The sequence below is a fragment of the Eubalaena glacialis genome, chromosome 2, assembly GCF_028564815.1.
Source record: "Eubalaena glacialis isolate mEubGla1 chromosome 2, mEubGla1.1.hap2.+ XY, whole genome shotgun sequence".
Taxonomy (NCBI): domain Eukaryota; kingdom Metazoa; phylum Chordata; class Mammalia; order Artiodactyla; family Balaenidae; genus Eubalaena; species Eubalaena glacialis.
In genome coordinates, this window is record NC_083717.1 from 109,747,830 (window position 1) to 109,763,244 (window position 15,415).

The 15,415-nt window shown below is 42.1% G+C and overlaps 1 protein-coding gene and 1 pseudogene across 1 annotated transcript in view; one reads left to right on the forward strand and one right to left on the reverse strand.

Annotated features, from left to right (window-relative positions):
- The first annotated feature begins 620 nt into the window (after nucleotides 1-620).
- On the forward strand, nucleotides 621-1,712 carry LOC133085269 (poly(rC)-binding protein 2-like; annotated as a pseudogene).
- A 5,699-nt stretch (nucleotides 1,713-7,411) lies between these two features.
- CHP1 (calcineurin like EF-hand protein 1) overlaps nucleotides 7,412-15,415 on the reverse strand; it is a 36,385-nt gene continuing 28,381 nt past the window's right edge. The window contains exons 5-7 of the mRNA XM_061180475.1: nucleotides 14,396-14,457; nucleotides 9,525-9,647; nucleotides 7,412-9,380 (exon numbers count right to left, since the gene is read on the reverse strand). Coding sequence (XP_061036458.1) covers nucleotides 9,327-9,380; nucleotides 9,525-9,647; nucleotides 14,396-14,457 — 239 coding nt within the window. The 3' untranslated portion in view covers nucleotides 7,412-9,326. The remainder of the gene's footprint in view (nucleotides 9,381-9,524; nucleotides 9,648-14,395; nucleotides 14,458-15,415) is intronic.

Sequence of the window (15,415 nt, forward strand, 5' to 3'; positions counted from 1 at the left end):
GTATTTGTCCTTTTGTGATTGGCTTCTTTCACTTAGCATAATATCTTTAGGGTTCATCCATGTTGTAGCATGTGTCAAAATTTCCTTCCATTTTAAGGCTGAATGATATATCACTGTATGTATATACCACATTTTGGTTTTCCATTCATGTGTCAGTGGACGTTTAGGTTGCTTCCACCTTTGGCTATTGTGACCAGTGCTGCTATGAACATAGGTATACAAATACCTCTTTAAGACCCTACTCTCCCAGACCAGCTGAGGCAGCAGCCAGAGCACACCCTCTCCCGCCTGCCCACCCTCCGCTGCCCTCCACTCGCCCGGGGTCTCTTTCGCCCTTCCTCCACCCCCTCCTCCCCCTCCCCCCTCCTCCCCCTCTTCCTCCTCCTCCTCCTCCCCTCCTCCTCCTCCTCCTCCTCCTCCTCCCCCCCCCACCCCTCCGGAGGGGCCCCCTTGCCTTCCTGCCAGCCCCTATTGTTCCGCCCCGGCCTCCCGCCCTTCCCCTTCCCGCCGGCTCCTTTTTTCCCCTCAGTCGTCTCGTGCCTGCAGTTTTTGGCTTTCACCCACACCAGTGACCAAAGGCTTGACCACTTAGAGTCCAGCTCCTCAGAACACTGCTCGACATGGACACCGGTGTGAATGAAGGTGAATTAAATGTCACTCTCACCATCCGACTACTTATGCATGGAAAGGAAGTTGGCAGTATCATTGGGAAAGAAAGGAGAATCAGTTAGGAAGGTGCACGAGGAGAGTGGTGCACATATCAACAACTCAGGAGGGAATTGTCCTGAGAGGATTATCACTTTGGCTGGACCCACTAATGCCATCTTCAAAGCCTTTGTTATGATCATTGACAAACTGGAAGAGGACATCAGCAGCTCTATGACCAATAGCACAGCTGCCAGTAGACCCCCAGTCACCCTGAGGCTGGTGGTCCCTGCTGGTCAGTGTAGCTCTCATTGGGAAAGGTGGTTGCAAGATCAAGGAAATAGGAGAGAGTACAGGGGCTCAGGTCCAGGTGGCAGGGGAAATGCTCCCCAGCTCGACTGAGCAGGCCATCACTCTTGCTGGCATTCCGCAATCCATCACTGAGGGTGTGAAACAGATCTGCGTGGTCATGTTGGAGACTCTCTCCCAGTACCCCCCCCCAAAGGGTGTGACCATCCCATACTGGCCCAAGCCTCCAGTTCTCCGGTCATCTTTGCAGGTGGTCAGGACAGGTACAGCACAGACAGGGACAGTGCGAGCTCCCCACACCACCCCGTCCATGTGCCTCAACGCTGACCTAGAGGGACCACCTCTATAGGCCTATACCATTCAAGGACAGTATGTCATTCCACAGCCAGATTTGACCAAGCTCCACCAGTTGGCAATGCAACAGTCTCATTTTCCCATGACACATGGCATCACCGGATTCAGTGGTTTGGATGCATCTGCTCACACTACTTTTCATGAACTCACAGTTCCCAACGATTTGATTGGCTGCATAATCGGGTGTCAAGGCACCAAAATCAATGAGATCTGTCAGATATCTGGGGTGCAGATCAAAATTGGGAACCCAGTGGAAAGATCTACTGATAAGCAGGTTACCATCACTGGATCTGCTGCCAGCATTAGCCTGGCTCAATATCTAATAAATGTCAGGCTTTCCTCGGAGACAGGTGGCATGGGGAGCATCTAGAACAATGCAGATTCATCCATAATCCCTTTCTGCTGTTCACCACTACCCATGACCCATCTGAGTAGTTTCTGAACAGTCAGCGATTCCAGGTTTTAAATAGTTTGTAAGTTTTCAGTTTCTACACACTTTATCATCCACTTGTGATTTTTTAATTAAAGCATTTTAATTCCTTTCTCTGTTCAGCTGCTAATGCTGAGATCCATATTTAGTTTTATAAGCTTCTCCTTGTTTTTTGTTTTTTGTGTTTTTTTGGCTCATGAACTTTTTGTTTGTTTGTCACAGAAATGTGAGTGGAATATTAATACATTTCAGTTTAGTTCTGTAATGTCAGGAATTTTTCAAAAAAAGTTACAAGATGGACTGGAGCTTTTTCTTTGTGAATAGAAACCGGACTCTACAGTGATTAAAAAAAAAAAAAGACCCTGCTTTCAATTCTTTTGGGTATATACCCAAAAATGGAATTTCTGGATCATATGGTAATTCTATTTTTAATTTTTTGAGGAACAGCCGTACTGTTTTCCACAGTGGCTCTACCATCTTACATTCCCAGCAACAGTGCCCAAGGGTTGCATAATTGGGTTGTCTTTTTATTGTTGAGATGTAATTTATAAAATGTAGGTACAAGTCCCTTATCAGAATATGATTTGCAAGTATTTTCTCCCACTCTACAGATTATCTTTTCACTTTCTTGAACAACAAAAGTTAAAAAATTTTTTTTCATGCCATGTGGCACGTGGGATCTTTGTTCTCTGACCACGGATCGAACCCATGCCCCCTGCAGTGGAAGTGCAGAGTCTTAACCACTGGACCACCAGGGAAGTCCCAAAAGTTTTAAATTTTGATGATGTCCAGTTTACCTATTTTTTATTTTGTTGATTGTGCTTTTGGTATCATATTTAAGAAACCACTGCCTAACCCAAGGTCATGAAGATTTATGCCTATGTTTTCTTCTATAAGTTTTGTAACTTTAGCTCTTACATTTAAGTCTTTCATACATTTTTTAAAGTCGTTTGATTTTTTGTTGTTGTTTGCATATGGTGTGAGGTAGGGGTCCAACTTCATTCATTTGCATAAGGATATCCAATTGCCCCAGTTGTATCAAAAGACTACTGTTTTCCCCCACCAGTTTGCTTTGGCATCCTTGTCAAAGATCAGCTGACCATAATTGTGAGGATTTATTTCTAGACTCATGATTCTAGTCCATTGCTCTATGGACTAGAGCATGAGGAGGTCTATCCTCATGCCTTGATTACTGTAGCTTTGTAGTAAGTAAATTTTGAAATTGGGAAGTGTGATTCCAATTCTGTCCCTCTTTTTCAAGACTGCTGATACTGATCTTTTAGCTTTTTGGTGTATGGTTATTCAACTACCATCCTCAAACACATCAACTGTAATCCAACCCAATTTTCTCCATCTTAACCTTATGAATACTATGAGAGACCCAGTCATATGTTTTGCTGAAAACAACACTCTAGGGAACTTCCCTGGTGGCGCAGTGGTTAAGAATCTGCCTGCCAATGCAGGAGACACGGGTTCGAGCCCTGGTCCAGGAAGATCCCACATGCCGCAGAGCAACTAAGCCCGTGTGCCACAACTACTGAGCCTGTGCTCTAGAGCCCGTGTGCCACAACTACTGAAGCCCGTGTGCTTAGAGCCCATGCTCTGCAACAAGAGAAGCCACCACAATGAGAAGCCCGCACACTGCAATGAAGAGTAGCCCCCGCTCGCCACAACTAGAGAAAGATTGTGCACAGCAACAGAGACCCAACACAGCCAAAAATAAATAAATAAATAAATAAATTTATTAAAAAAAAGCTGGACTTCCCTGGTGGCGCAGTGGTTAAGAATCCGCCTGCCAGTGCAGGGAACACGGGTTCAAGGCCTGGTCCAGGAAGATCCCATATGCCGTGGAGCAACTAAGCCCGTGCGCCACAACTACTGAGCTGGCGCTCTAAAGCCCGTGAGCCACAACTACTGAGCCCCCGTGTGCCACAACTACTGAAGCCCGTGTGCCTAGAGCCTGTGCTCTGCAACAAGAGAAGCCACTGCAATGAGAAGCCCGTGCACCACAAGGAAGAGTAGCCCCCACTCGCTGCAACTAGAGAAAGCCCGCGCTCAGCAACAAAGACCCAACGCAGCCAAAAATAACTAAATGAATAAATAAATTTTAAAAAAAGCAACACTCAACACTCTGCCTATTTCATTGATCTGACACACAAATTTAATAAAACTTTGAAATAAGTGAGAGGAATTTTGCGTACTTAATTCTTTGCCAAAAACATCAGCATCCTGGTGATCATCAAATTCTTTTCCATGTCTTCACAACCATGTAATGACTCATTCTAAAATTCTGCTGGGGAATAATGTCAAACAAATGAGTGGATCATTTCTGAAATCTGCCCTTTTCCCCTTTTGCAAACTTTGCTAGTATCTGCCTCTTTTTGTTCTCTAACCATCTCGCAATATCTATGATGTCTCTGTGATTACGAAGCTACCAGAATTACCCCTAATTTCATGGGCACAGAGGAGGAGCTCACAGAATGCAGTCATGTTTTACAAACACGGATTGTATGCTTTCCCAGGTTTGTGATTCGGCTCCACATCTGCCAGGAGGAGGTAGGAGGCAGCACAAAATCATTTAAAGTACAGCATGTGCATTCTGCTGAAGTTGAAAGTTTTTATACAGAGATTGAGTCTGTTCTGAGAAAATGTTTCATCAAATAATGAGGGTCTCCATGGCAGCCTTCTCTCCACAGAGATATCCTGCAGAGGATAATTTAATAACAGCTAGAAATCTGCTATTCCCAAGTTGACAGAGAAAAGATAACACCTACCCCCAAGAAATATAGTGTCATAGAGAATAATGCTTTTTCTCTCCATAGCCCATAAGGTTGTTTGCAGATATGTCTCTAAGCCATGCCACCGCTTGAAGTCACCATCAACAATTTCTTTTTACAAAATGATAAGGAAAAAGATGTGGAAAAGGAAAAGGAAAAACCAGGCAGGAATTACTGAGATCGACCAGGACAAATAGTATTGTTACACAGATCTAGGTGCAGCCTGAATTACATGTAATAACATTTAATTTTTTAGTATTATCAGGGATGTTTCACTTAAGTAAACTTCCATTTTATTGAAGCTTAAACTTATAAGCACCAGCACATTTTAGACCTTTTCTTGATGACTTGATGTCTTTTCTATAAACACATGTTGTTGAAATGCCATCAGGTTTAATGAACTGCTTAGGATTATCTGGTCTACACTAGAATGCCTACTGAGTTACTTGGTTTTTCATATTGTCTCCTCCTTTGTCAGCTGCCCTTCTTGGTTATCAGCATACCAGTTTCTAGTAGTGCCTGTTAATTTAACTACTTCCAATTTGTTATGGGCTGGATGACCATATCACCAGGTTTATTAGAATTTATCAGATTTGTTTCTAAAGAATATCTGTGTGTGTGTGTGTGTGTGCGTGTGTGTGTGTGTGTTTTAGGGAATACGAGATTTTCTTGTGAATAAAACACAAACTCTGGTTAATGGTGCTTGATATCTACTGTGGTAGCCCAGAGACCTTCTTTGATCAATTCTTATTTCTCCAGCCACATTCAGGTACTAGATATAACAATTCACCTACCTGCTTCAGTTCTTGAATAGACTGCAAAGGGTGGTGGGAAGTGTCAGGACCATGCCTCCAAACAAACAGCCTTCCTAGTTCTGATGAGAGATCAGAATCTAGTGCTTAGAGACTTAAGAGCTTAGAGAAGAAAACTGAGTCTTGGCATCTCAAGACAATGTCCTTGATCAGCTTATACCTTAGGTAAAGATGTCAGGCCAGTTACTTACTCCAACAGCACTGAGTCCTAACCACTGGACCGCCAGGGAATTCCCTACTTACTCCATCTTAAAAGACACGAGACTCTTCATTGCTATCTGCTCCCTCTCAGACCTGTGAGGAAACAGCCTGCAGTACCTCACAAACTTACCGGGTAAATCTCTCATCACTGCTTGGCATAGAGGAAAAGAAAATGAAAATCTCTAAACTGGAGTTTCTATTAATCTGGATGTTAAATGGTCTGTACTGGCAAATACCAGCCATCTTCAGTTTGAATCACTTGTTGACTCAAAGCTCAGCCAAAGGAATGTGAATTTAGGGAATTTCAGTCCAGTAATGATGACTTCCTTCCAAGCAATTCTGCTTTCAGTGTTTGGGGAACAGGATAAATACCTGGCTTGTAGCATAAGAAATCCAGTTTCTAAAGACAGTCCTCCATGAGGCGTCTCTACAGTAAATACCTGCTCTAAATCCCAATCAAGACAATCTATTCTAATAGTGTTTTAAATACAAAATTTGACAGGATTCTATAATCAATTTGAAAAAATAGGTGACCACGAAGAACATTCTAAAAAGAATACTGAAGGTAAAAGAGAGTAATTTGATTGCTTCCGGCATTCTCTTGAAGCCTATCAAAAGCTGTGAGTAAATGCCTAAAGTTTGCTCTAGTAATCCCACTCCCACAAAATTTTTTCAAAGAAAAAAGAGTTATATGCAAAAAGGCATTCATTGTACCATTATTTTATAACATAAAATTGGAAACAATAAGCAAATAAGGTAATGGGACTTCCCTGGTGGTCCAGTGGTTAAAACTCTGTGCTTCCACCGCAGGGGGACGTGGGTTTGAACTCTGGTCAGGGAAGATCCCGCATGCCACATAAGGTAATGGTTAAGTAAATATTACATCAAGTTGGTAAAATATTATGTAACCGTTGATACAAACAAGGAAGAACAGTTAACATGGGGAAATATTACAATATGTTAATTTCTAAAAGCTGTTATCATCTCATGTTATGTTTCATTTACTTTAGAAATATGTAATGCATGGGTAGACCAGAAGGGAGCAAGGGAAATAAAATTAGTTAAGGGGATTCTCTTCAAACTGCAGGTAATGTTGTAATGTTCTTAAAATTTTTTTTTACAGTATCAATGAATGTCTTATTTTAGTCACAGACTGGTATACCTATGGCCATGGTCAGTAACATTAAGCTTCCTCCAAAACTGACGGCCTGGTCACTCCATCTATTTGTCACTTTCTCCAAATCCTAAAATTACACTCAAAATGAAGCAAAGCTGAAACAGTGGAAGTCATTTTGAATGGACTTTTGAGGCAGAGGGACCGGAAAAGAAGAGGGTATTGTGTTAGAATTTATAGGATGACTCTAGCTATTACTCTTTTGAGTCTTGTGGCGTGACACTAAACCTTAAAATAAGAGATATTCATACCCTACATAGCAGACTGAAACTTGAAGATGTGAAAAGCCATGTAACAATAGCTGGGTACAATATGTCATTGAGACTGTACGTACATGAGGGGGTAGACAACTTATTAACAAGCAATAGACAGATACCCCATTTTAGACCTCTTCTACATTTAAGGAGTCAGAGAGTCAAGAACAGAAATGGAATTCTACCTGGAGCAAGTGGGCAGTGGCTAAGGCTGTCAAAGCCATGCCCAGAGCCACATACTGCTGGCTCCTAGATGAACACTCCCACCTCTTGTGTCCAGGCAGCAGCAGATATAAAAGTCGATAGAATCTCATGTCATGTTCCAATTACGTTCAAATAAAGGCATTTGATAGCACAGACATAAACCCGAGTAAGGGAGACACACTGTGATTTCAAACTTGAAGAAGGGGACTGAGTTATGTAAAATTCTTGTAAAACACAGGGACAAAAATGACCCAAGTTATTTTGTTTTAACCACAAGTATTTATCGATGGATCAAAGAATACAATTTTAATGGAACAATAAGGCACAACTGTGGATTAAAACAGTTTGCTATACAGCCAAAAGGAGCAAAAAGCCATAATCTTAGGAACTTTAAATATGCAGGTCAAGGAGCCTCTGAAGTACCTCTCTAACAGACCAGTGTCAGACAACTCTTCCCTTTTATACAATTCCTATATTACAACACTTGATCACAAAGTCAGACTGATACTTCACCAAGAATTCCTCAGTCATTTATACTTGAGTCATCCAGCCTGGCCACTCTTTCTTCTCCACTCTTCCTAATCCCTTTGCAGTGTTTTTTTTTTTTTTTAAAGTAATTCCCTTCCTAAAGTATTGTGTATACATCTTGGATAGCCTTCCAAAGCAAGGAAACAGCAAGCAAGCAATGAGTCAGAGAAAATCAGCCAAGGATAGATGTATGGATGAAGAGACTCATAAAGACAGATGTTAGAATAATAACAGCCTGATTCAATGAGGTCTATACTAAGCTGACTTAGGCAGAGAAGTTGCTCTGGTTCATGCAAAGGCCTATAATGCCACCTCAGGTCGTGCCACCAGTGCCAGAGCCCTTGTTCCTAAGGGATTAGCAGTGGTCTAAGAGAGGAGCTAGGATGTCATTGTAACCAGGCAGCTAATGATACGATACATTCAATGCTTTGGACCTGTAGTAGGAGCTGACTATGGCTTCCAGCAGTAACATGTGCCAGGTGTAAAATTCATAGAGAATTTTGTGCAAAACCTCAAGACACTGAGGACAATCTTTCAATCTTGTGGACTGGGATAAGTTAGGCACTTATCTTTCTACTTGGAAATGTGAAGTGAAAAACATTCCAGGGCACACAGCACTGAGGCATAAACCATGCTGCAGAGGTGGGAATACTTTTAGGGTGCCCAGTCTCCTTGTTCAAGCAGCCATGAGAAACACCCCTGACAAGCATATTGTCAGAGCGGCTATTCTGGTGGTGACAGCATCCTCAAACTAAGCAAGCCTGCAGGCATATGGCTAATTTGTGGAGAGTCAACACTGTACTGACAGGAGCAGCCACGTAGGTATGTATGTTGAGAATCGGAGGCCAGAGGTAGAGCGACCTGGGCAAGCCACCCAGAAGACTTGTCTCTATAACCCTTATCTTTCAAGAACATCTCCAACCAACAGCCCTTTGGTGACAGAGCAGAGGGGACCAAGAGATGGTCAAGACATTCTTCTGAGAGAAGTATTGACCGAAAAGCTCCTGAAGAGGCAACATCCCAAAGACCCATTTAAGAGTAAAAGTAGATTAAAAACTGCCAGACCACTGAACTATACTGCCAAGTCAGAAATACATTTAACAGGCATAGCTTGGGGTGCCAAGTAGAACAGAGGGGACTGAAGCTTAATAAAAAGCAGGGACACTGAAAGATTAAGTGAATGGTAGATTGGGTGAAAGAGAAGTAGGAAGCAAAGGGTGTATAAAAAAGGATAAAGGAGCATGCCAGAGCCAAGCTGGGGGGAAGGCAGCATGGCTACGGTCCACATCCAGTAAAAGAGCTTTGCTGGCTGGTTCTTGGCATGAATCCCTCTCACTTCTCAGACTGGATGGACACGTGGCATTCAGCAGCAGAACAGGGGGAGGTGATATTTAGAAATGGAGATACCCAGCGAATGATACTGAACAGAATTAGACGGGGTGTACCATTCTGTAATGCCCTGTTTATACACCAAAGGCAGGTTTGTGTTGATGGAACATATTTGGGGTTGTCATGCAACAGCAGTAGTACTTTGGGAGAAGGGGAATGATGGGATGGAGGTGGGGCTGGTGGACAGGAGGACTTTCAAGTTCCAGTTCTTAAATACTAGAAAGCAAGGAACAGTTTGGTCTCAGTCCTTTAGTGAAGAAATCGGATGCTCATTTTCTGTTCTACGTCCACCTTCTCCAAAACCTGTTAAAAAAAACAAAACCCAACGACAGTTATGAAGGTCACAACAGGAGATACTGTCTCAAGCTCTTATGTGAATAATGTTTTTCTCCCTCCCTCCTGTGTAGTAGGATTTAACTTTTTCAAACCAAGAGGTAAGTGACTGACCTTAACAAATTCTGTGAAAGATATGGCGCTGTCCCCATCCTGATCAGCCTCCTGGATGGTCCTGTCTGCGATGCTGCCCAGCTGCTCATCTGAGATATTCACTCCGACCATCATGCGTAGCACCTGCAGGACCAACAGCCAGGAATTACTGGAGACTTGGGGGTGAGGAGGGCTCTTTTACTAAAATTAAAGATAAAAGCCACCCCCACCCTCTTTTCCTTTGATGTCCTCAAATATAACAGCCAAAAAGCTGAAACCCTTATCTTCTCATCTAGGCCATTCTAGACAATGATGAGAACAGAACTCTCTGGCAAGGTCACTGAATAGGAAGGCAAAGCCTCACTTCAGGGAGAGTCCTTTGCATTTTGGTCCTCTCCATTCTTCCTGCCCGGAACGTAGATATGATGCTTAGTGGTACAGCAGCCATCCTGGGACCGTGAGGTGAAAGTCAAATGTGTTACGGATGCCAGAGCAAGAAGAAGCCTGGCTCCTGGACATCATTTAGCTACTGTACCAACCTGGACAATCTAACCCCAGGCTTCTTGTTGCATGAGGCAAACTAGTCCCTTATAGGTTTAAGTCAGTTTGGTAGGGCTTTCTGGAATCTCACTCGAATGCAGTCCTCTTTGAGGCAGTGCATTAGCCCAGCTATTCCTAAAGTATGGTCAAGAAACATAAAGATCCTTGAAGAGTTAAATACTAAATCCCCCCTTTTAGAAAAATGACAAGCACATTTAAAGGGTTGCGAGAACTGTGGAAAAAAAGAGAATTAAACACTGTTTCTCCAAATTTGTTCTCAGACGTAACAAAGAGATCGCCTGCTCCCCACTTATTCTAACATCTTTAGGGTGTGAATATACATTGAAAACTGCTACCTTAAGCAAAACAAGCAACTCTAATGACATGGCTCTTAGACAATATGAAATGGGGGACAGGGTGCTTTTATGATGCCTTGCGTTGCCCTAGTCAACCACCTCTGTCTTCAACAGGTTAAGAGCTGAGCTTTACCCCAGGAAAGCAAGGCCTTCTAGCCCAGCTGTTCACAGGACTCCCTTTCCCCTATTCCTTTACATCCTTCCCCACTCTCTTGAAATAGATTTTTCAAAGTATATTATAGGATTTTCTGAAAAGAAAAAAAGAGCTGAAATATTGATTTGTATCAAGACTGTTCCCCCCACCCCCGACCCACAAATCAATTCTTGAAAATCGGAAGTTGTACATTTGGGTAGAAATGTATACAAATTGAAGGATAAATAAAAAGTGGCAATGCTAACAAAAATATTAAACGGCCAAGCCATTTGCCATCTTCCCTGTGTGTGGCCAACTAGACGAATCCATCCTCAAACAGCAGCTTCTTCAGGTCCCAGTCTAATTATTCTCTGAAGTGTTTTATTTTTAGAATTATAGAACTGAATTGTGCGTGTGTGCTGTGTGTATACAGTGGGGTGGAGACAGGAGTGGTGGTGTCTTAAAAATCACTCATCCAGTCTGTCAATGAGGACATAAAGGTCCAAAAGTGCCTGGACACAGGTCCCAACAGCCAGTGGCCTGAGCCGCCTGCCCAGGCCTCCATACCCTGCCAATGCTCTTTCCACCTCTCCATGGTGTCACTTTTGGTTCCAGTCAGAAGTTTATTAGCACATGGAACTTTTATTATTACTATTTTTTTAATGTGTGGTGAGGTTTTTTTGTATATACCCTTTATCAGTTTAAGAAAGCTCCCATCTCTATTTTTCTAAGACTTTTAAAAAAAATCATGAATCGGTGGGGGTGATAAATTGGGAGATTGGGATTGACATATACACACTACTATATATAAAATAGATAACTAATAAGGACCTACTGTATAGCACAGGGAACTCTAGTCAGTACTCCATAATGACCTATACGGGAAAAGAGTCTAAAAAAGAGTGAGCCTATGTGTATGTATAACTGATTCACTTTGCTGTACAGCAGAAACTAACACAACATTGCAAATCAACTGTACTCCAATAAAAATTTAAAAATTAAAAAAAAAAGTCAACATTGCTACCTTAAAAAAAATCATGAATGGATGATGAATTTTATTAAAATTCTGTGGAAAAGACCATTCAACTTTTCTTCTTTAATCTGTTAATGTGGAGAAATACTATTGATTGGTTTTCTGATTTGAATTCTTTGAATTCCTGGTATAAAGCCACCTTGGCTATAATATAGTATCCTTTTTATATATTGCTGGATTCAACGTATTGATATTTTGTTTTGGATTTTTACATCTATGTGAGTGAAAGAGACTGCGCTGTAATTTTCTTACTACAGTCCTTACAAGGTTTTCATGTCCAAGTTATGCTAGCCTCATAAAATGAGTATAGCAACTATCTTTATTGAAGTATAATTGATATACAGTAAAATGTACACATTTAAAATGTACAATCTGATAAGTTCTGACATATGTTCACACTTGTAAAACCATCACCCCAATCAAGATAATAAACATATCCATCACCCCCAAAAGTTCAACCAGAAATTTTATTTTCTTATCTTATCCTATCTTATCTTATCTTATGCTGTGCCTCGCAGCGTGTGGGAGGGATCTTAGTTCCCCCACCAGGGATTGAACCCAGGCCCTCAGCAATGACAGCTTGTAGTCCTAACCACTTGACCGCCAGGGAATTCCCCAACCAAAACTTTTTATAAAAATCATAACAGGGAAATATGACCACTCAGCCTTTCCTTATAACAAACTTAGCACAAACTTTTTTTTTTGCTGCACAGAGCGGCATGCGGGATCTTAGTTCCCTGACCAAGGATTGAACCTGAGCCCCCTACAGTGGAAGTGCAGAATCTTAACCACTGGACCGCCAGGGAAGTCCCAAGAACAAACTTTTTAATATCCACTGAATAATTAAGAACTACATATTACCAAATGTTTTAGAAATGGCAGTGTCTAGAAAAGTAAACTTTGGTAAAATGTTCAAATCCTCTTCTTGGTAGGATAAAATTAGTTCTCTGACACCTCAACAATCCTTGAGCACATTTGTCCTAAAGTCATTTCAGGCCTGAGGAACACTCTAGTCACTGACTGGCACTCTGGCCATATGATCTCCTCCTCACTCCCTGCCGCAGGCTTTTTTATCCTAATAATAGAAAACAAATCAACCTTCCACTCCAAAAAATATCTTTCTGGCAGCTAGATTTGGACCAGAGGATAAAAACATGCAACTATAGAGCGATTGCCTCTATTTTTTCTCTTCAGAACTCAGAAGCCCAGATGTAGCAATTTTAAATAAATTAAATTCTTCTTACTGAAGAAAGATGTCCCCGAGGCTTCCCTGGTGGCGCAGTGGTTAAGAATCCACCTGCCAATGCAGGGGACACGGGTTCCAGCCCTGGTCTGGGAAGATCCCACATGCCGCGGAGCAGCTGAGCCCATGCGCCACAACTACTGAAGCCCGCGCACCTAGAGAAGCCACCGCAGTGAGGAGCCCACGCACCACAACAAAGAGTAGCCCCCGCTCACTGCAACTAGAGAAAGCCCGCGCACAGCAATAAAGACCCAACACAGCCAAAAATAAATAAATACATATATTAAAAAAAAAAAAAAAAAGAAAGATGTCCCCAATTCAAAACCAAAGGACACTATCATTGACCTGCAGACTGTTTTGGTTTTTACTCAGACACAGAAATGCAGGAGTACCCTGGGTTGGTCCTTAACCTCAAATTAGAAGACTTCTCAAGGCAATGAGTTCAGACTTACTTCAGGGTGAGTAGAAACCACTTCACTTTTTAGTTTTATCTTAAAATAGAGAAATCTCCCCATGGAAATTCCTGAATGTGTTAGCCCCCTAGGGTCCTCAAGATTCATAAATATTTTTTTAAATACCTTTAATTAATTAATTAGTTAACTTATTTATTTATTTATTTCCGCACCGCGCAGCATGCAGGATCTTAGTTCCCTGACGAGGGATCGAACCTGTGTCCCTGCAGTGGAAGTGTGGATTCATTCATTCATTCATTCATTCACTCATTTATTTATTTATTGCTGGCTGTGTTGGGTCTTCGTTTCTGTGCGAGGGCTTTCTCTAGTTGCGGCAAGCGGGGGCCACTCTTCATCACGGTGCGCGGGCCTCTCACTATCGCGGCCTCTCTTGTTGCAGAGCACAGGCTCCAGACGCGCAGGCTCAGCAATTGTGGCTCACGGGCCTAGTCGCTGCGCGGCATGTGGGATCTTCCCAGACCAGGGCTCGAACCCGTGTCCCCTGCATTGGCAGGCAGATTCTCAACCACTGTGCCACCAGGGAAGCCCTGGAAGTGTGGATTCTTAACCACTGGACCGCCAGAAGTCCCTAAAGATTCATAAATGTTAAAAAAAGAAAAGAAAAAAGGAGAATTTTCTCCCCACCTAAACTTGTATTTAGGGAAGGGGGAGCGGGGAGAAAGAGAACGGCAATGCTAATAGGATGAAATGCCAGTCACTGCTATTAGAACAGGGAATTATCTACGGGGAGCAACAAAGGCGAGTGAGTAGTGGCTCAGCTACATTGTCCCAGCAGCAATACCTTGACTCTTACATCAGGCCTAAGGACATACGAAACAGCAGCATTTACCTTCGTGTCATCAGAATTACCAATAAACTGACAATAAATGAACTATCTGATCTAAACCATCTCACATAGTTTAGTGCCAGTCTGCACTTAGTTAGCTTTTAAATAGTGGAGACATCTGTGAGAACTCAAGGAGCCATTTCAAGTTTCCTCAGGTCATCCGCTCTGCTTTATATCTAGGACAGGACTCTGCATACAACAGGTGTTAAATAAATGCTTACTCAAGGAAAGAACTATTCCTGCCCACAAGAATAAGTTATCCGTGTGCATGGGAGCTCTCCCACATACCTGTAACAGCTCATCACGGGAGATCTTGTCATCTTTATCCAAGTCATACAGTCGAAAAGCAACTGGTAGGAAAAAACAAGAATTTAGTGGAAATTCAATAGTGTTTTGCCCCTTCTCAAGGAACTAAATATATAAAGGACACCTGACAGAAAACTGACAATGAATTAATAGTTTTTCCAAAAGCAACTGCAATTACCTGTAGAGCTTTTAAAGACATTGTAACTTTTAAGAAACTGGGATGCATCTCATAATTGATGGCATCTTAGCTTGGATGAAGTATGGCCCTTCATTGCACAAATCAAAAACTTAATAAGTCTAATGTCCTTTTTCTTAACTTAGAATGTTTAAAAAAAAAAAATCCAAAACCCGTAAGTGGCTCTGTCAGTTAGGCCATCTCACACAGCCCAAGTCTACCGTGCACCGCACTCAGGGGGAGCCAACAATAGGAGCCACAGAGGCAACCAAACAGGTGACTACACAAAGTATTACTCTGGAAAAATGACCACTTCGGCAAATTCATGTCAAATTTCAAATAATCCTCAACTACTTGGAAATCCTGAAGGTAAAGAACTTCAGTGTCAAATAGAAATGCCAAGAATTTGATGGTGTCCTGGCCTTCTCATGCTTCTCCCTCTTTAACAATAGATAAGCCTTTTAGAAACTAGGATATCTGACAGAGAGAATTCAGAAGAGCAAAAATCATTCAGAGAGTGCCATTTTCCTGAAGGGCCACCAAGTGAAAAGTGTGGTAACACTGGATGATTTTATAGGCACTGTGACAAATCACACTGAGGAAGTGACTACCTTATAATTATAGCTGAATATACTGTAGTTTTGAGGCTTTGAATCACTTCAAGTATGCCACTAAGATTTTTGGTTTTCAGTAGGTACTGCCAATATCAAGAGGCCCAAATCCAGCTTTAGAGTTATTAAGATATACAGATTTAGATCTGGTCCTTGGAACCCACAGCCTAGTAGAGGAAAGCAACACACACTATGCACTTTAATACAGTCTAAGTG